Source organism: Sciurus carolinensis, chromosome 11 (assembly GCF_902686445.1).
Source record: "Sciurus carolinensis chromosome 11, mSciCar1.2, whole genome shotgun sequence".
Taxonomy (NCBI): Eukaryota; Metazoa; Chordata; class Mammalia; order Rodentia; family Sciuridae; genus Sciurus; species Sciurus carolinensis.
The window spans coordinates 30447518-30470448 of NC_062223.1; the positions used below are offsets into that span (position 1 = coordinate 30447518).

The following is a 22931-nucleotide window of genomic DNA, read 5'->3' on the forward strand; positions in this document are numbered from 1 at the left end:
TGACAGGACAATTTGTTTTCCAACCTATTTCTCTAACTTTAATTTTTACATCAATCTGTTTCAGATAAACACATCTATTACTAATAATCCATATCATTATAATTCTCTTAGTTGTAAGAGAATAAGGAAAAATTTGGTAAAAAAAAATATTGAAGTCCTATCTGGTATTAACACTTGAGCACTATGAACCTGATAATTATTTTCACTCTGTTATAAAATATTGTCAAACTATACAAATTAATTATATTATATATGAATACAAATACATCCAGGAATACATATGTTAGGATGGCTGATACAAATATTTATATTATATCTGTATTAATACATATCATAGATTATTATAAATACTTAATATGTATTAGGAAAGTTTATAGCAATACTAAAGTCATGATGAGAGGAAAATTAGAAAATGGGTGAAATTTATCTCCTTGATGACAATAGACTTATGTGATTGGAAATATTTTTTTTTCACAGTCTGGACCATACTTAATGCCATACCTATTATCTTTTCATCATCCAAACTGATTTTAAAGGCACAGATTTTGAATTTGTGAATGACTGCATTTGATGACTTGTGTATAAGTTTCCCACAGCAAAGGTGTCCTTTCTTTTTAGATACTAAACTCATGTTTATAAGACAAACTGAGACATATGGAAAACCAGAGGAACGTCTCAGAATTTATTCTTCTAGGACTTTCTGATGAACAGACCACACAAACATTGTGCTTTGTGCTCTTCTTACTCTGTTACATTGCCCTTTTGCTAGGAAATCTTCTTATCCTTATCTCGATTTGGTGCAGCCCTCTATTTCACCAGCCAATGTACTATTTCCTCTGCCACTTGTCTTCTATGGACATCTGTTATACCCCCTGTGTGACACCCAAACTGATTGGTGACCTGCTGGTGAAAAGAAAAACCATCTCCTAGGTAACTGCATGTTCCAAGTCTTTGCCATACATTTTTTTGGAAGTATTGAAGTCTTCATCCTCACAATCATGGCCTTCGATCGCTATGTTGCCATCTGCAGACCTCTTCACTACCTGATTATCATGAACAAAGCAAGGTGCCACCTCCTGGTTCTAGCTGCTTGGACTGGTGGGGCTGTCCATTCCTTTCCTCAGCTTTTTATAGCAATCCAGCCACCATTATGTGGCCCTAATAAAATCAATCACTATTTTTGTGACATTTTCCCTTTGCTAAAACTTGTCTGCAGTGATACCACTACTGCTGGTCTCCTGGTGGTTGCTAATTCAGGCATGGTTACCTTAGTGACATTCGTGGTTTTGTTTGTCTCTTATGTCATTATACTGTGCACTTTAAGACATCATTCAGCTGAGGGAAGACGCAAAGCCCTCTCTACTTGTGGGTCTCATGTCACCGTGATAGTTTTATTTTTCGGACCTTCCATCTTTATCTACCTTAGACCTCCTACCACTTTTCCAGAAGATAAAGTGTTTGCACTATTTTACACTATCATTGTTCCTATGTTCAACCCCTTAGTCTATACTTTGAGAAATACAGAGATGAAGAATGCCATCAGAAAAGTCTGGTGTCAAACACATAGCTAAACTGAAAATAAAAAAGGGCTGTGTGTAGAAGTATAGAGGTAGAAATTGATCTCAGTGCTTAATTATACTGTTGGTGTCATTTTATGAATGCCAAGAGTGGATTTAGAGGTAAAATATAACTACTAATCTAACGCTATTTCTACTGTGCAAAAATTGAGTCAGAAATGTAGTAATTTTGTAGCTTAATTAGATACTGTGAGTAGGGTTACCCGTGTGAAAGTAATTCAGAATACAGTAAGGATAATTTTGGGCAGTGAATCATGACATAAAGAGGAAAACCTTCCTGATAATTTATTATACATTACAAGATTAGTGGCTAGGCTATGTTATGCAAGTTCTCTGTGGCAAAGGAGAAGTTGTTATCTATAAATGAAATAAAGAACTTAAATTTGTGATAATATTTTCACCTAAAAGACCTCCAGTGGTATTCATAACATAACAAAAAATCAATATAACAATAGTAAGAATAATAATTTCTGGTTTAAAGTCGTTCCTAAGCATTAACTATGTTGACAAGCATTGGATAAATATTACTAGCAAAGGTAACACAAAATAAATTACTCAAAATGTTGGTAACTTACTCTTTGCTATTCTATTTTTGATAGTTTAAAAAAATCCCATAAAGCATAAAATAAGTAAAGCATAACATTTCAGAAATTAATAAGACAATAATTAGTTGATAATTATAACTATTATTAGTATAATTATGTATAATACATAGTATATATAAATTATAAATATAAATATGAATATAAATTATAAATATATTTACAATTAGTCACAAGTTTGAGGTCAGCCTGAGTAATTTACTAAGACTCTATCTCAAACTAAAATACTAAAATGTAAAAAGGGGTGGAGATATAATTCAGTGGTAAAGCACCTGGGTTCAATCTCTCGTACTGGAAAAATGAAAGGGTAGGGGGGAAAGAGTGAGAGGGAGAGACAGAGAGGAAAGGAGAAAGAAAGGAAGAAAGGAAGGAAGAAAGGGCAAATAAGAGAGAAGAAATTAACAAGATTATGAGTAGGATTATAGTTAAAATGCAGTGTTTTAGAACATGTAAATACAATACTCACTCTAGTGATTATACACAGAAAAATAAAAGGCATAAAAATAAATGTGATGTAAATTGTTTTAGTAGAAGAACTTGGTAAGTTACTATTTTGTCAAGTTACTGTGAAAACAAAATATTGACTGATTTAAAGTGCTTTTCTTTAACAAAAACAACATAACCGCTCATTTGGCAAAGTCTGAATGTTTCAGGGGAACATTTTGAAAACGACAGATTCTTTTGTCAGATTTGCACTTCATGATGAAGCAAAACAGCAGCAATACTTCATTTTCATGTGGGTTTATAGATAAAACAACTCATGTGTCTTTCTTGAAGAATAAATATTGAAAAATTTCCTAATAAAATAATAAATGAATCAAGGTAAAGTACCCAAGATGAAGCCAGATGGATTTAAAAGGAATTGGTACTTTCTGTTCCCATTATCAAAGGACACTCAGATTAATTCCAGATCAACTTTGGGGAGAATAAAATGTTTTATAGTACAAAGCTGTATTTCAAATTTTACCCCTTCTTTACTATGTCAATTTGACTAAATCAACTAACTTTTGTAATTTTTTAGTATTAAATTTCTAAGTAAAACTTGCAACATAATAAGGTTCATAATGTGAAACTGAAAAAGTAAAATGAAATGCATATGAAAGAAAGCCCCTCCCTGCTTTAGACCCAGGAAATTCATGCAAGGAATTAAACTGTATTCCAAAACAGCACAATTGGTCCTCTGGTCATTTCTGGGACTCCTCTGAACACATAATGGCTTTGATTCCCCCTCAATTCCTGAACAAGGAACTTAGTGATGGACACAACTTTCACTTGCTTCACCTTCTGAACTTCTAAATTCTTGATTTAGTTAGAACGTAGGAACCTCTCAACTGAGTAAAGAAACTTTGTTAGAAACAAACAGTTCCCAGTCCTTAGCCATGCCCCGCCACTCACAAGCAGATCATAGGTGAACTGGCAATTTCCTTTCTTCTGAACTCACACTGTGGTCACCTCACTTCCATACCTTTGATCCTCCAGTTCCCCCCTCATCTACATGATCTACCTGCTTCATATTTTCTTAATCAGATACTGCCTAACTTCCTGTGGGCCATTCAAATGTCCTGACCCTTACGAAGTCTTTCCTAATGACCCCAACCGTTCTTGACCTTTCTTTTTATTTTTATTAGTACATTACACTTTTACATAATATCAGGATCCATTTGGGCATACTCTTAGAGACATGGAAAATACTTTAACCCACGTAGTCCCTAAGACTTCCTATTTCCCTCAACTGCTCCCTACTCCTGCTCTCTTTCTTCTGCTCTACTGGTCTTCTTTCTATTTATTTATAGATTTTTTTTTAATTAGTGCTTTATGGATGTACATAAAGGTGACATTCACTGAGATCTATTCATTTATGAACATAGCATAATTTGGTCCATTTCATTCTGCAGGTCCTCTCTTCCCATCCCCCCTCCCTCCCCAACTATCCACTTCCTCTACCCTACTCATCTCTCTTTCATGGGATTCTCCCCCATTCATGTTTGCCCCCTTATTTTGGTCTAGTTTCCACATGTAGGAGAAAAATATTGATCCTTGACTTTCTGAGCCTGGATTATTTCACTGGATGTAATATTCTCAAGTTCCATCCATTTACCAGCGACTGGCATAATTTCATTCTTCTTTATGGCTGAGTAAAATTCCAAAGAGTCTATATATATCATTTTTCATTCTCACATCATTTATTGGTGAGCATCTTGGCTGGTTCCCTAACTGAGCTCTTGCTGTTGCAAACATTGGTGTGCTTTTATCACTATATATTCTGATTTTTTTTTGGATACATATTTATTGTCTGAACATAAAAATATGGTGTTATTTATTGTACAAGCCTATTTATGCAAGTTAGAATATATTATTTTGAAAAATACCTTCACTCTGTGTTTCTTATCTCACAACAATTTTGGATTTTCTTCAGCAAAATAATGTACAGCAAGAATTTTAATAAGGACAAGTATATATACACCACTGAATATCATATGCAAGATTTAAAGTTATAAATAAATATCACAAACATGAAAACACAAAGAATAAAAATGAGAAAAATATTCAGAAAGTTTGAATTAAATATTATTGACTATGGTTCTATAGAGATCATAGTAAATTTCTTTGTTTTATTTTATTTTGTAACTATTGATGTTCATTGAAAAAGTAGAATGACAACATTTATTTTCATTGTGAACTGATTATATATTATATATTATATATTTTTATCATAGATTAAATTAGGTTACCTCCTAAAGCATAAAGAGTTAACATAGTGGGTGGTGGGAGGGTTAGGGTTAAGTTAGAGTTAGGGTTAGGGAGGGGGCAAGAATGTAGGAAGGAAGGACTGTATAGAGGGAAAAGAGAGGTGGGAGGGGTGAGGGGAAGGGAAAAAATAACAAACAAAAAGAGTTAAAACAAGAATCAATAAATGGGATCGTATCAAACTGAAAATCTTCTTCATAGCAAAGGAAGCAATCAAGAATGTGTACAGAGATACTACAGATTGGGAGAAAATCTTTACCAGGAGTACCTCACATAAGGCATTAATTTCCAGGATATAAAAAGAACTCAATAAACTTAACACCACAAAAATAACTGACCCAATCAATAAATGGGCAAAGGAACAGAACAAACACTTCATTGAAAAATACAAATGGTCAAAAAATATATGAAAAAATGTTCAACATCTCTAGCAATTAGAGAAGTGCAAATTAAATCTACACTGAGAATCCATCTCACTCTAGTCAGAATGGCAGTTATACAGTTTTTCCAGTTCTTAACAATTTGTAATGTCATGGTTCATTTGTCAATATTCAGAAAACATCGTTAACACATTCCTATTAACTGCATTTCAGACTTTATTTGGATTGTATCAGTTCTTTCATTAATAACCTCTCTGCATTCCAGGCTTCAAATCAGGATACCATATTGCATTTAGTTAACTTGTCTCCTTACTGTCTCCTCTGACCTTGATCACTTCTGCTTTTGTCTTTTTACTATTATTCCTCAGAATCTTGAGAATACTGATCAGATACTCCCCAATCTGAATTATTTTTTTTGGATATAATACCAAAAAGATTAGAAATCCTACTTCTTATGTCATCTCAATCACCTTCACATGATATCAATATTATGTAAATGTTATTACTTGGTTAAGACAATATTTGTTTACCATGTCTCTGTATAGTAAAAGTTACTATAGTCCCTGTACCTAATCTTTTCTTTGGATTGATACACTAAATAATCAGTGTAGATACACAGTAACTATGCATAGTATGGTTCACACCCTGTGGTGATAGTAATTTTTTGGAAATAATTTTAGAGAAAGATTTATTACATACATACATACATTCCTAGAATCATCACTTTAAAATATTTGTCTCTTCTCTCCTATTTATTTATTTAGTCTTCCCTAGTTTATATTAGTATAGACTTATTTATATTCATTCTATGTTTTTGTTGTAAATATAATGCTACATTACTTACTTTGTTGCTTTAATTATTCCATCTTTGGTCATTTGGAACACTATCATGTTGGTCCCTCTGCTTCATTGATATGCACCCATTTTTTTTGTTTTTTTGAGCATATAATTTTAAGAATTGCAAGATTCTCAAAACTCATCTTTTTTTCCATCTATTGGAGTCATGGAATCAACCATTTCCCCTACAAATCCTGTTTCCCTGTTATTGGAATATGGTATTTGCCACCAAAAGATAGGTAGTGAACATGGCAGGTAGGCTTGTTTTAAATGGGATGACAGTATTTCTACTCCTCTCAGAATTAAGATACTAACCTTTGTATGCAAAAGTATATGTGATTGCTTATATGTGTATGATTGCTTATCTATCTATACATATCCATATATATCCATATATATATATATATATATATATATATATATAGAGAGAGAGAGAGAGAGAGAGAGAGAGAGAGAGAGGCATGTGTGTATGTGTGAGCTAAAGATAAATTCATACTAAAATCTCTGCCTCTAAAGCAGTACTACAGGTTCCATCCTAGACATTGTTTTCTCAGCATCTACCATTTTTTTCCTTTTTCTTATCTTTAATTGCTCTAAAAGTCAAACTCAGAAAGATAGGCTCCTAAGAGAAGAACATTTATAGCAATGAGAGTAAAAGCATATTGTTTACATATAGTGAAAACTAAAAGATAAATTAAAAATGGTGTGATCAGTCAGGGTCCTCTCTGCCACATCCAGTGGAGGAGGAAAGGGTTGATTGCTCAAGGACGATATTGGTGGTTTTCCTCTCTATTACCCAAAAAAACTTATCTACTCAATAAACACACGAGGGCCAACACTCTTTTACTGGTGTGACGGTCCAGTCATACCAGCTCTGACCTCTTTACAGCATTCAACCTCCAGTGACCCAACTCTCTTATTTATAGACACAGGTGAAGGGGCAAGGACTGGGAGGAGCTTCTTCTGTGATGGACGGGATAGGATGGAATTAGGGGACCCATCCTCTTAGGGGGAAAATTCCAGGAAACAGGGAACCACTCCCACGCAGCACATGCTTCCCCACAGTTCCTAGAAGCCAGGCCTCTGCATCACATGACTCAACCTAGTCTGACTCTGCTACATAAAGATGGCCTCCCACAGTGATCCTTAAGGGGAAGTTATTGGGAAAATTCTAAGATTCCTTAATCACGTGAGAGTAGGTGTATTATTTGATAGCATAATCACATAAAAGAATGTTGTTATCTCTAGAGAGACCACTTAATTTTTTTATTAATTTTTAATTTGTTCTAATTAGGTGTACTTGACAGTCAAATGTTGCAAAAATAATAACTCAATTCAGAAGAGAAAAATGTATTTTTAAAATAAGTCAAAATCAGTGAAGCAGATTACATAAAACAAAGACCAGAAAGAGTTGAATAACTTATAAAATGATTGGTAGGATGACAGACTTTAAACCAAATGTATTCTAATTTCCTTCAGTGTGTGTGATCTAAATACATCAACTAAAAGACAATAATGTAAGTAAAGGCATGAAGAATGGTATAGCACAAATACACCAAAGCAAGCTGAAGAAATATTAATTTCTAACAAAATACATGATGCAAATGTGATCTATCAGAGGTACAGGGAAATTTATGCAATCATAAAAGCATTAGTTTTCTGAGAAAGCTAAGTAACCTAAAGTAACCTAAAATACATGATCCTAGTGATGTTTTAAAGATATATACCATCCCTTTGCTCATGCCTGCTACATGTTTACTTGTTGTTTTCTTTTGTTTTGTTTTGCTTTTGTACCAGGAATTCAACTCGGGGACTCTGGACCACTGGGCCACATCTCCAGCCCTATTTTGTATTTTATTTAGAGTCAGGGTCTCACTGAGCTGCTTAGTGGCCTTGCTTTTGCTGAGGCTGGTTTTGAACTACCATCCTCCTGCCTCAGCCTCCCATGTTGTTGAGATTACAGGTGTGTGCCATAGTATCCAGCAACATGTTTGCTTATTTGCTAAATATTTACTCTCTTAGTAAAGCTCACAGAGGAAATCAGAAATAAACACTAGTTTTCCACATAGAGGTATAAAAAAGTATTTTTTTCATTATATAAAACTAGGGGAAAATTACAGGATTTTTGACTGTACTGTTGATGAGCATTTTGGTGAGTATTTGGTAAAATTGAAATGAAAGGAAGCTCTACAGGTTTGTAATTTTCTAGAAAACTCACATTAGATAGGAATATTTGAAGCACACATAAACACACACTTTGTCCCCAGAGAACATGATAAAATGCTGCCTGGGAATTAGTGAGAATCATTTCTTAACATGAGGACCAGGTTTCGGATATGGGGAAAAGAACTTAAATCGCATCAACAACACCTCCCAGTCATCAAAAGTTCTGTGTTGAATGGGATTTGAAGCACATGCTGCAAATTGTCTTTTTTGCAATATATTTATAATCCTGATGTAGAGTTGCTCTGATAACTTGACTCTAAAAGGATGCTAACTGGTGAGTTGGTATAAAGAGTTCACTTTCTGTAAATAAGCAAAATCCTGGAAGGAAGTAAAAATGTACCTTTAGGATATAATGCACATACCTCTAAAATCTTACTTATATTTGAACCTGATAATACTCAGGACTAATTTGGCTCTCTAAAATCTATGATTAACTTCTCTTTATAAACCAAGTACTCCTACTTCGAACTTCTATCTTTCCTCATGGGGTGACCTCCTGTATATTATTTGATGCAGTGACGTGACCTGTGACAGTAGTTACAAAATGATGTGAATTTTGTATTTGTTCATGCATAAATTGGGAAAAACAGAAAGTGAAAAATCAGTAACCCTGTGCTAATGATGTCAAGTCAAAAGTCACAAGGAAATAATTTAAGTAGTTAAGGGATGACAGTCATTTCAGTAAAGAGAGAACAGATAGGACTAAAATTTGAAAAGAAAATATTCAAAATTTGTGTAGTTAAGAACCTACACAAATTCTTTTCTTTCTTTCTTTCTTTCTTACCATTACTTACATAACTATGTGATATTTGTTGAAAATATCCTTTTACTCCCTCATTAAGAAAACATAATTAATTCGCATCTCATTTTCAAACTTGATCTGTTTGTAAATTCTATTGACTAAGATTAAGAAATCATGAAGTTCCAGGAAGAGTGGAGTGTCCATTGGTGGTGGGGTTTCATAATCTAGAAAAGTAAGGTCAATATCAGAATAAAACTGCCCACTGTATTGAGGGAACTCACATAAAGAGGAGCATGCTGTTACAACTCTATAGAGGTGGTAGACCTTGGCTAAGAAGAATATGATTGGAATTCTGCAGAGCACAAATTTTGGGCAGGATTCTTAAAGATCAAGGAGACTGATTCCCTCACTTTACTGAGAGGAGACTTACGGGCGAGAGTATAAGGTCCTGTCCCTAATTGTCTCTGAGAACCTGCATTGCAGTCATGCTTGAGGGAATAAAGACCCATTGCTTCCTGGAGAAGTATGTGAGCTTTGCATTTGTTATTTCTAAGACTGGTTTCTGTGTAGTTCAGTTTGTTTCTTTTATAATTTTCCAGGTCAATCCAGGTGGCTCACATGGAATGCTGACTGATATTCAGGAGGAATCCTGGGTTTGCCTGAGATTTAGACATGTACACACATTTCAAACGTGGGCAGTAGAGTTAATGTCCAATTTACCCTGTTGCTGTACAGTTTTTTTTGTTTTGTTTTATTTTTTTAACTTTTGATAGGACCCATAATGACATGTTTGTGAGCTCAGGCTCCAGAGTCAGAGTCAGAAAAATCATTTTTTAAGACCGGAATACTTGTTGTGCTACTATGTACTTGTTGTGTTATTATGTTTCACCTGTATAAACGTGAAGTAATTTTTATTTCTTTCTCTTTGTGATGCATCGATGTTAGCACAGTGAAATTATCATTCATCCATTATTTTATTCTTTAAAATACTCTTCCCCATCTATTTTCAAGGTTGCTTCTCTGCACTAAAGTCCAATTATACAGTCAAATATATTTTCCTGTATTTAAAATGAAGAAAAGCTCTTTTTCAAAGAGAAAGTATCAAATTTGCAATCAGATCTGAAGTTAGTGATTGAGGTAAGACATGTAACCAGAGATTGCCTCTAAATTATAATTAATTATTATATTGTCTTAACTCCAATTTATTATATTTTTACTCATAAATTACTTTTTGTGGTAGTAAAACATAGTACCAACCTATTTTTCAAATAGAAAAATTGTCTGGTAGGGAAATTAATCACCAGCCACTGCCTTGTGAATCCTGGTGACTTGATTACCTGAACCAATAAAGATCAGCAAAGACAGATGAATACAGTGACTTTACCTGAGAACATTTTGAATTTTACTTCACTTTGAAGTTCAATTTTATTTAAGAGTGTATATGCTTGATAGAGGCTAAGCAGTATATTTCAGATAGGTATTAAATCACATTTATATATTTGGTTTATTAAAATGAAAATGCTTACAAATCCCTTTGAAGAATAATTCAAATCACGTAATAAGTTCAATATACTCTTTTTCTTCAAATGAAATAAAATGGCTTTTCTTATTTAATGGAAAATATTACTGTAGCTCAATTTGGGTGAAGATCAAAACCAATTTCTCAAAAATGTGCCCTTTATCTAATTCTGAAAATTTGTATGGAAATGAATGTCTTTGTTTTAAAATTCAACCTCTATTACAAATAAGTTTTTCACTGTGTTGGTAACAAAATTTGCCAAGAATCATGGAAAATTGTGGAGGAATTGTAAGTAGACTTTGATTAAGAAATTAATTGTAAGATTAGGGCAGAAAATTTATACTACCAAAAGGCTGTTATTTTGAGATCATTTGGTAAGAATTAATTGTAAGCATTTTAATTTAAAATAATAGAAACCAAAATTGATGGAACATTTATGGAACATGACAATAATATTTTCATGTCGTATTTCAGAAACATCCATAATGTGGCTTAGCACTGGGTCTTACCATCCATTGCAATGGTGTGAGCTTACAGGATCAAATTCTTTTGCATTGAAATGACTTTTACTGACTGGTGATGATATGCCCTCTACTCAAATATTTTCATTGAATTGAAATTGAAACTTCCAAGTTGTGGAAAAAGGAAAATTGAGAGTCTGATTGAGTAACATTAGATGCAAAATGTTTTAATCTTCTTAAATGTTATTGTATTTGACAGAGTAAAGACTGATTGTTTTTCTCAATGCTTCAATAACATCTGTACAAATATCACTATACTTTACAAAACAGCTTCACATTTTATTATTATTTGAATGCCACAAATATATGTATTGCTCAAGTTATGTAATTCCATATTATTTTTACTCAGATGAAATTTTTGACCCACAAGGTAAATACATATGATGCAAAAAATAAGAGCCTACTTCACAAATGGTTTCCTTCTAAACCTCATTTCTGCATGGACTTGGCACTGACTGGAGAGTTTGTGGGACTGGACAAAATGATTGTATTGGATGCATTCAGAAAAAATCCATACCCTCCAATCAGAAGGTTAAAAGGAATTTGACTTCCAAAATCTGATATCCTGCACTGAAGGCAAACTTTAGTATAACATTACCCAATGCACAGTCTTTTCTGGGACTTAATGTTTAGGTTTATTTGGTGGTTCAAAATATTTTGTTTCTTTCCTCAAATTAATCATCAGATTCAGCTTTTATGTGTTTTAAAGTGTCAGCACAGAATTTTCACTAAAACTTTAAAGAAAACATATAACAAGAAACCAAATAAAAATATTTCTTAAGGCTTGCTTCAGTTTCTTAGAGAAAGAGCATTGCATCTTAAAATATTTCTTATAAATTTACTTAGTTTTTAACTTAAGATAATGTATATTCCACTAATAAAACAAGTTAAATTAGTTGGTACATGAGGAAAAATACATCAGCTATGTGATATACCCCTGTTTCCTTAATGCATTTTGAGTCTCAGAAAGTCAGAGCAGCATTAATTATAGGGAGCTGTGGCCTATTTCATTAAGATTTAGGAGTAGGTTTTACCCAAAATAAAATATTAATATTGTTATTTGAACAAAAGCATTGGTGCTTACTAAGGCAGGAGTTGATAACGATTTGTAAAGTGGTAATAGAAATAATGTAGTATGTATTCACAGGGAGTCTTGAGAGCTATTTTAATTGAACACTGGGTTTTTATTCTGTTAGATACCATAATGAAAATAATTAAACCTAGTTTAGTTCCTCAAATAGACAATGATCATTTTTCAGCAAATACTTGTAAATGTAAGCTCACCAATTGTGTCATTTCAGGTGCTTTATGTGTTCCATCTACCCTGGATCATGGAGAAAAGCAATAATATCACTATATTTATTCTCCTGGGACTTTCCCACAATAAGAACATAGAAATCCTCTGCTTTGTATTATTTTTAGTTTGCTACATTGCTATTTGGATGGGAAATGTGCTCATAATGGTTTCTATCACATGCACTCAGCTCATCAACCAGCCCATGTATTTCTTCCTCAATTACCTCTCCCTCTCTGACCTCTGCTACACATCCACAGTGACCCCTAAATTAATGACTGACTTATTGGTTGAGGAGAAGACCATTTCCTATAATAACTGCATGGGACAGCTCTTTACCACACATTTATTTGGAGGCATGGAAATCTTCATCCTCATGGGGATGGCCTATGACCGCTACGTGGCCATCTGCAAGCCCCTGCATTATGCTGCCATCATGAGCAGGCGGAGATGCAACACAATCATCCTGGCGTGCTGTACTGGGGGATTTGTACACTCTGCCAGTCAGTTTCTTCTCACTATATTCTTACCATTCTGTGGCCCCAATGAGATAGACCACTACTTCTGTGATGTGTATCCTTTGCTGAAATTGGCCTGTTCTAATACACATATAATAGGTCTCTTAGTCATTGCTAATTCAGGGTTAATTGCTCTGTTGACTTTTGGTGCCTTGATGTTTTCTTATTTTTTCATATTGTACACCATAAGGGGATACTCCATGCAGAGCCGCAGCAAAGCTCTTTCCACTTGCAGTTCCCACATAACTGTTGTAGTCATGTTTTTTGCACCTGCACTATTCATCTACATTAGACCAGCCACGACTTTCCCAGAAGACAAAGTGTTTGCTCTTTTCTACACCATCATTGCTCCCATGTTCAATCCTCTGATCTACACACTGAGACACACAGAGATGAAGGATGCTTTGAGAAAAGTTTGGTGTCATCAGACACTTCTGGAAAGAAAGTAAATTTGTGAATCATTTCTGCTTTTCATACCATGGTACCATGAGAAAACAATCCTGAGTGAGAGTCACTCTTGAAATTCTCCTGTTCTCATGAGTTGGAGAAAAAAGTGATCAAAAAGGAGCATATCTTATCTGTTTCATGATTCTGCTTTAAGTCTTCACCAACAAATTGAGCATTATTCTTATTGATACTCTGTTTCATCTTACTTAATCATTAGGCTGTGCTTACATGAACAATGAATGATTTTTTTTAAATGAAAGATTATATGGTAATGTGTTGCAAAAGTTATGCTTTTCATGCCTTCACGTACTGAAAAGCTGAACAATATCTTGCTTTCATTTTTTAAAACTTTCCACTGCAACGTAAACATACAGACAATTGCATGTATCACCAATATACACTTCTGACTTTTCACACACTGAGCACTACCAAGTAATCTGCAACCACATTGCATCAGAAATTGTCACTATACTAGAAGCCCTCCTCATTCTCTTTACAATGAATAACTTCATGTAACCATCATCTTCATCTCTAAATTTATTTTACTTGTGCATATACTTTTTAAAATAAGAATGACACAGATTATGCATTTTAGTATTTGTCTTGTCTTTATTAGATTTGTGAGACTCATTCCTTAAATTTGTGAAACATCTAATTATTTTCAATAATGTGTATGATCTCATTATATGAATTTATAATGATTATTTTTTCCATTTTCATATTGGTAGAACTTGAGTAGTTCCCCCTTTACGAAAGTTATGTATAGTGCTGCTTTGAACACTTTGGAACATGCCTTGTTGATAATGCATCTTCTATCTATTTTGTATTGTAATTAATACTTAACATTTTAAGAAAGGTAGTATGCATTTATTTTGATTCTCTACCATAATATGTTCTGCTATGAAATGAAAGATATTAAACTCAAAACAAAAATATTTATTTTTCATGGAAAACTACTGGGATGAATTTAATCAAAAACTTAGAAATACTTGAAGTCCCTGGCCCTTGTAGGATCTATGTAATGGGATATGAGGTATGCTAATTAACACAACCTGCCTGTCAATCATTGGCAAAAAGAAGAAAGTTATGAAAAGAGTAATTTAGCCAAGGGAGCTAAAAAATAAAGTATAATTTTCAGCGATGCCTCATGAAGTTATGCTACCAACATTAACACATAATCACTGTTGGGAAGTTCTATGAAATAAGATTTTCTTTGTAGCAAATGGAGCAGCTTGACATATTAAATAAAGATGAGTAAATTATGTATTTATTTTCTTAGAAAACATCTACTACATGGACTCACAGTAAAGGAAGAAAGCCATGTGTTCCTGCTAACAGATTCTCACCATACAAAAACACCCACAAGCATGTGCAAAGAAATCATATAAAAAATAAGAACTTTCCAGGGGTTTCTATTTCTGGCATAATTTGAATATAACCATTCATAAAGAAAACAAAAATGAAGTTGGAAATATTTAATTTCCATACAAATGCTCCATAAAAAATTACTTAACACAGGAGGAAATGCAGTTGGAAACAGCTATGTCAGAGTAAAGAGTACAAAGAATGCATTTTTTGCAGTTAAGCACAAAATTTAATATGACTATGTTTATTTTATAAAAATATAAGATAATTTTCATACTATGAAAATCTAAACCATCTAATACAAAGCAAATACAATGACTTTAATAAATAATAAAAAGAATATTTTTATTAGAAACTTGAGGGATAGTATCGCGTCCCCTGCCCGCAGAGAAACACGAAACCGGATCAGGGCAAGTTCTTTATTTTCCGCAGTCTGCTTCTTCTGGCTGGCCAGCAGCCGCGGGCCGCTCCTGAAAGCGCCTTACATTACATACATCAACCAATCAGCTTATAGATCACGAGGGAAAAGCATGGACAGTAATGGAGCACAATAGTGTGGATATAGCAATCATGCAGTGTCCACGAGGACCCATGGCCAATCACATTAACTTCCTCAAAATACGCCACTTGTTGGCAGAGAGTATTAGTCTGCTGGAGGTACCTGGTTTTGTTCTCAGCACTTCCTTGGCACCTTGCCAGGCGCCATCTTGGCCACGCCGAAGGGCTGGGGGTCTGCAGTACCCCGACAGCTCCCCCTTTTTTATTTATTAAAAGAATGCTGGCTTGGGATCGTGCCTGTCTTAGGCGGAGTGGTCAACCATCGTCCTTACCCATCATCGGATAACTGTAGAGCATGCTACAGCTCCTGTCTTAGGTCGGTACGCGGTTACCTCCTTCCTTACCCGTCGTTGACTACCGATCCAGCATGCTCAGCCAGACTTGAGGAGAGCTGCCAGCCTCTAAGGCCATCATGGCTTGATGGAAAATGATGCGATCTCTGGCATGAACTTGGCGTATATGCATGATAAAGCGTGTGAGGAAGATAATTGCAATAATCATTAGCACACACAATGCTCCCATTCCTGCCCATTGCTTTACAAAACTGAAGGAAGAAGATAACCAATTTTGCATTTCAGATATAGGGGCTACATTAACTCTAGTAGAATTAAGGCTAACAATTTGTGATCTAAGAATGGCAGTAAGATTATCAAATTTATAAGACCAATTGGCACGTAGCTGAGTAGATATGATTTTAGACAAATTTGCTGCATAACTAAGATTATGATAAGCTACAGGTGTAACGCACAGTCCCGGCAGATGATAAATACACCCCACGCTTAACAGTTCTTGTAAAAGGTCCATTTGTTCTTGAAGTAAGTCCACACGCTGGTTCACCAAAAGTAGTCCTGCTTTTAGGTGTTGATCCACTGTTTGTTGAGTAGACAGAGCAGTAGCTGTCTGCTGGACCACTTCATTAAGCTTAGTTGCTGACTGTACTGATGTTGTCAAGGCTACAGCTGCTGCGGCGGCTGCTGCTGCTGATGTAACTATGATGGTAATGACTGCTACGGTGATTCCAAAGTCCCTCTTATTTCTGGAAAGCAATACTGGCAATTCATCATCTGTAACAGAGACTGGGACTGGTAGGAAGGTAGGAACACACATTAAGTCTGCCAGCAGGAACTTAGAAGCATTTTAACATTGAGAGATAGCACAAATCTGAAGTACAATTGAGAGAAGCAGTTGTTTTGTTACATAGTTGAACTGTTCCTCCTAAGAGACTAAAAAGAGGTTGTAAGTTAGTTTATTCCGTGGAAACACACAAACTGAGCCGCAGCTCCAGTAAAGCACCGGGTTACCCTTATTACCCAGAGTTAAAAAAAAAACCCCAAACAAAGAGACAAAGAGAAAGTTTATCTTTAGGGGACCTGAAGGTCTCCTCTATTCCCCCTTTTTGTTTATCATGGATAGAATCTTATATCCATTTGTCCATCCTGTCTCGGTTATCAGTTTGCTTAATCATTTGGTACTGTTGAGTAAGGACCATAGTTTGGATTGTTTAAAGGGAATAATACAGACTTCTTCCGGCAGGGAGAAAGCTGATATTTTGAAAGTCCCGAGAAGTGAGCGCACCCTACATCCCCTATAGGCAGGTAAATTTGGTAATCAATGGGCTCCGGAGATCCTTGACATTTGTAAAGGCAGATGGCTTCATGGCTTCATTTCCTCGAATTGACCCGATTCCCTATTTCTACACTAACTACCTGTCCTTAATTCTGGCTTCATTCTCCGCTTTAGCTATAGGAACTCCCAACTGCTTTAAGGAAAAGGGGGCGTCGGTCGTTCTGGCTGCTTCGAAGCTGAAAGGGGGCAGTGAGGGGCAAGCAGTTTGGAGTTCCTTTTTTAAAAATCGGGTCAATCGAGGGGTCCGAGGCCATCTGGGGGTGGGTGCTTCTATGATAGAAGAACAAAAAGACATGAGTACTGAAATGAAATTAGTACAAAGTAAATGTTGCAGCATCTGGAACATGCCACTGAGTATCATGAAAATGACAGAAGTCAATCTTTCACCAGGAGGTGGAAGAACTGAGAAATTGTTCCCATAACTAGACCTAGCAAAGGCTGGAAAGGACAAGGCCTTTATTTGGGAACTTTAACATAGTCCAGGTTATCAGGAATGTAAACACAACATTTAACTCTTAATGTCATAGATATCCCAAAAAATATAGTTAAGCTACTTAAGTCATCTGATTGTGTAAAATATCCCTTTATTGGTATAACCTGTGTTTAGTAGAGAGCTCTATATTTCTGTTACTTAGGGCTAGGTAATCATACGAGCAAACATAGATTAAGTCTACCTGTGTAGCTTAGGAAGATCTGCAGGCCTTAAACTGACTAAAAACTTCTGACTCTGGCAGTTTTTCTTGATTGTTATCAGGCACATTTGCTGAAGAATCTTTTTTTTATTTGTAGCTTCCAGTCTTTATTCTAGTGGACTAACATAAGTGTACATCTTAAGTTACATTTAATTATTATTTCTTTTAAATGCCCAAGAATGGCTATATTTTGGTTTTTACTGTTTTGCTGGGTGTCTAGGATCAAGCTGGTCAAATTGACCTGGTTCCTGTCTTGTAAAGGAGTCAGCTGAATTCCCACAGGGGTCACTTGTAGAGAACTGAAGAGCAGCTTCTTAGCTCCTCCAGTACCATTGGTTAGGCAGGGTCTCCTTGATGAGGTGACTTCTTTAGGAAGCATTAAGGGATGTCTCCCTTTTTTTATGACCCTCCTCTGCAGCAGATGCACTGAGTGATTTTTCATCCTCTAGTCTCATAATTTTAATCTCTAAGTTTGATCTTAATCATCCAGCAAGCCAGTTTCACCAGTCATAAAGTGAGAGTACTGGACTTTAACTTTAATGTTCATAACTTTACAGTTATTTACCCTTTTATCTAACTGGAGTCTGCATTAGTTCTGGAAGTTACTACTATCTGTTCTATAGGTGATGGCTTATTATCATAAGTTACCTAGGTTGCGTGTTTTTGAAGCAGCTACTTCTGCAAAACATTAACAGGTAACAGTTTTACAAAATGAAATTAGCAAGAGTAAAAATATATTCTGCTTGTATAATAGCTATCTTGAATTTTGACTGAGAACCACATTATATTTCCTATTTGAGATCATAGTAATTTTACAACAAAAACCAATCTTTTGATTATAACTTTAAATAAGCTGAAGTCTGACTTATTTTGGAGTCACTCTAACATGTAGTAAGGTGGGAGGCAGAGCCTTATCTCAGGTAAAGCGTGACTCTTTATAGATCTTAAGTGTTCTAATTCTGATGTTGATCTTTGCTTTTTCCTTAAATATCATTAAGTAGTTTACATATACTGTTTCCTGAGTCTATACAAACTTTATAATTAACACAATTTAACATTGTATCTAAAACATGAATCAAAGAAAGGCTGAGAGAGCTTTTAACTTTCCTTTTGTGTGTCAAAGTGGCAAAATATTTTCATGTTTCACAAAATTAACCTTTAAACAAGTCAGGCTCTAATGTTTAGAAATACATTTACATTTGAAATTTTTTATCTCAATGTAAAGTATAACCAATTTTACATATATCCTATTGATAACAGGTCCTCTAATAGAACACTAAATGATAGAAATTAATCCCCAATGAAATTTACTCTTTATAAGCTTAAAATTACCATTACAGACAAGTTTATCTGGAGAATAGCAGCTTGATAAATTTCCTGCTTTAAAACTTGTATACCTGAAAAATATGAACACATTTAATATACAACTAGAAACCATTTCACAATTACCTTGACACCTTTTTTTTCTTACCAAATTTAGTTTTTAAAGAAAAATTTAGACTCTGTAACACAGTACAATACTTTAACAGTTGTTTAACCATAATTGTATACACCCCAATTTTTAAGACTAATTGTTCTAAAGAATAAAACTTAAGAGACTTGTTGAAACTTGTCCTTTACTTACACACAGACTTTCTTACTCAGAAACATTTCCTTTTTCTTTTTATTTACCAACCTATGAAAACACCAAGAATGTTTAAGTATGATACCCCATGTAATTTAAGAAGTTAAAAGTACTTGATGTTATTTAACAATTAGCATTTTAACTTTGTAAATTAACCAGACGTCTCTACAAACACATTTGAGTAATCCCATACATGTTAACTCCAATTTATTTATTTTATAAAAACCAAGATATCAGACAAGTGTCCTGAACAGGATTCATTGCCTCTTTCCTGCTGAAGAAAAGTCCTAGAAGCAATTGATATTAGACATTGTTTAACAATAACATTTCATTAGTTTGACCACCTGGAGACTTGTAAGTTATTTTCAAAGATATTTTACTTTTATTAGTTTACCCAATTTAAATTGAACCTTTTTAAATCACGTGAATAAAAGTATTTGGATCCATTTTTAAATTTTAATTTTAAGAGCACTCAGTTTTGACAAAACATGACATTAGACAGCACGACATACAGATAACATAAAATTAAAGGCCTTGTAACTTTATAGGTAAATGTTCATTTCAATGAAACAGATGTTTAAAAACTTCAGTTGAATAAAAAATAGAACTGATCAAAAAGAAAAAAATCATTAACCTAGGTATGTAGGATCAAAATTATGAGCTCAAAAATACAGCATTAAAGAAAAACAAAACAAACAAAGAATCCTAGAAAATAAGTTAGTTAAGTTTAAAACGGACACCCCTTTTTTTTTTTTTTTTTCTTTTCTTTAGGTTACCCCTCCTCCTTCCCGCTGAGACTGCTGTAATTTATAATCCATTGTAGGCTTTGACAAGGCCAGGCAGCGGGGAGGGAGGATCACCCAGGACTTTTTAACCCTTTTTTTACCTGGTTGAGAAATCAGATTAGGTTTGAATGCAGAAAATCATGAAACAATTATCTCCCAATACTTGTGGGGACTATGGCTACTATATTATGTTCCCACTCTTTTTGAAGACTGAGAACATGATCGTTCCTCTTTAATTTCTTCTAAGATCTGACTTCCTTCTTCTAAAGGCCCCTTTAAATCCCTAAAAGGGTTTTTTGATTTACCTTGCTGCATCAAACAAGATTATTAACAAGTGACCATATTGCCAGAGTTCCCATTGGCAAAGGCTCGCGTCTCTCCGCGTCACGCAGATCCTCTCCTAGCTGTTCCCACTGAGGAAGATTTAATAATCCCTCGTCTAAAAACCACGGAGAGACTTTCTCTACAGTATCTAGGAACTTGAAGGCCGTGTTTGCCTTCAATGGTGTTCCGTGATTTTTTTTAAAAGTTCTCTAAGAGGCCGCTGCATTCTAATCTTAGACAGATCCGTTCCCATGACTACGAGGTAGTTTACTAGTTTAAACACACAAACAAAAGACAGGCGCGCGCACGCACACACGCTCACTCACACACGCACACAGTTTGGTACCACTTGAATCGTCCCTCCCACGGGGAACCTTTTATGATGAATCGTCCCTCCTCTGGGGAACCTCTTATGATGAATTGTCCCTCCGCTGGGGAACCTCCTGTGATGAATTGTCCCTCTGCTGGGGAACCTCCTGTAATGAATTGTCCCTCTGCTGGGGAACCTCCTGTAATGAATTGTCCCTCTGCTGGGGAACCTCCTGTAATGAATTGTCCCTCTGCTGGGGAACCTCCTGTAATGAATTGTCCCTCTGCTGGGGAACCTCCTGTAATGAATTGTCCCTCTGCTGGGGAACCTCCTGTAATGAATTGTCCCTCTGCTGGGGAACCTCCTGTAATGAATTGTCCCTCTGCTGGGGAACCTCCTGTAATGAATTGTCCCTCTGCTGGGGAACCTCCTGTAATGAATTGTCGCTGCTCCGCGAACCTCGAGACGTCTCACCTTTTGAACTCTCAAACTAATTTTTCTTGATTTGAAAACTTATGTGAACTTACCCTTATATTTTTTCTCGTTCCGGGTGTTTCGGCACCATCTATCGCGTCCCCTGCCCGCAGAGAAACACGAAACCGGATCAGGGCAAGTTCTTTATTTTCCGCAGTCTGCTTCTTCTGGCTGGCCAGCAGCCGCGGGCCGCTCCTGAAAGCACCTTACATTACATACATCAACCAATCAGCTTATAGATCACGAGGGAAAAGCATGGACAGTAATGGAGCACAATAGTGTGGATATAGCAATCATGCAGTGTCCACGAGGACCCATGGCCAATCACATTAACTTCCTCAAAATACGCCACTTGTTGGCAGAGAGTATTAGTCTGCTGGAGGTACCTGGTTTTGTTCTCAGCACTTCCTTGGCACCTTGCCAGGCGCCATCTTGGCCACGCCGAAGGGCTGGGGGTCTGCAGTACCCCGACAGGATAGGGCTGGGGAGATAGCTCAGTCAGTAGAGTGCTTGCCTCTCAAGCATAAGGCCCTGAGTTCGATCTCCAGCACCGCAAAAAAAAAAAAAAAAAAAAAAAAAAAAAAAGAAACTTGAGGGATAAAACATAGCAGCTGTATCTTAAGAAGTAATCAATGGTCTGAAGTTATATGCTGATAAATTACTCAGAAGACAAAATAGAGTGAAAAATAAATGAACACAATTAAGGTGGTATTAAGATACATTGAACTACTTGTGAAAAAACCTTCAGCCCAGAACATGACCAGCAGCTCAGCACATACCCAGGACCTCCTGATAACCAGATGATGCAAGGGCTTACGGATGTCCACAGAGCAGTCATAGCCATTGCCAACAGGAGAAATATCTCAAAGGAGAAGAAAGATGAAATTGCTAAAAGAGTGCTCTGTGAAAATCCAGTTAGATAAAATTATTATAACGATATGGCATTTTCTCAGAAGAACAAGTTTGAAATTGATTTCAGAGAAAAGACTGGGGAATAGATGCTTAAACGATAAAAAAGCAAGAAAGAAGACCAGTGAGCCCAGGGTCTTACTGGCAGTGTCAGTTGGGACATAAGGAGGTTGCACACCATGGGGAAAATACAGAAGAACAATGTAGAGACCCAAGAGGACAAGTTACATTGTCCTTTTCTTCCTTCTATTTTTTCACAGATGCAGATTTCAGATATTAGGAACTTTCAACTTATAAAAGACCAGAAGAAACATTCAATGTAGTATTTTATTTATTTTCTGGGTAAAAATAAACCTGTGTTGTGTCAAACTACCTACGGTAGACTTTGGGTTTACCAAATTCAATAAAACATCATTCCTTACCTGTGTTGGTTTGCTAACATGTTAATGGGATCATAAAATTACAACTCAATTTAGTAAGTGCAATTTTAAATATGTTCATGATGTGCTAAGGGCTCATGGAAACTATTAATCAAACTGGGATCAGAGAGGGCTTCTCAGAGCAAACATTCCTAACTGAGCTTTAAAGTAAGAATTGACAAGAGTATGAAAAGATGGAAAGATGCATTCCATATGAATTTAAGTAAGTATAATACTTATGTACCACTTAAGATAATTTGCACATTCAAGCGAAGTCACATCTCCAATTGGATCTCAGTTTCATATTTAAAAATCTGTCCTTCATTTCCCACAAAAGTCTTTTTTCCCTAGGTGTTCTTCATCTCACATTATCATAGTGCCTATGCAATCTCTTTCACTACTCTACTCCTTACATCTTATTTAACAATATATTT

At 35.4% G+C, this 22931-nt stretch overlaps 1 protein-coding gene and 1 pseudogene across 1 annotated transcript; both read left to right on the forward strand.

Moving 5' to 3' along the window:
* The first annotated feature begins 654 nt into the window (after positions 1 to 654).
* On the forward strand, positions 655 to 5803 carry LOC124959417 (olfactory receptor 4P4-like; annotated as a pseudogene).
* Positions 5804 to 12483: 6680 nt separating this feature from the next.
* Positions 12484 to 13413, forward strand: LOC124959418 (olfactory receptor 4P4). The gene has a single exon (XM_047517890.1). The coding sequence runs from the start codon at positions 12484 to 12486 to the stop codon at positions 13411 to 13413; it is 930 nt and encodes a 309-aa protein (XP_047373846.1).
* Positions 13414 to 22931: the final 9518 nt, after the last annotated feature.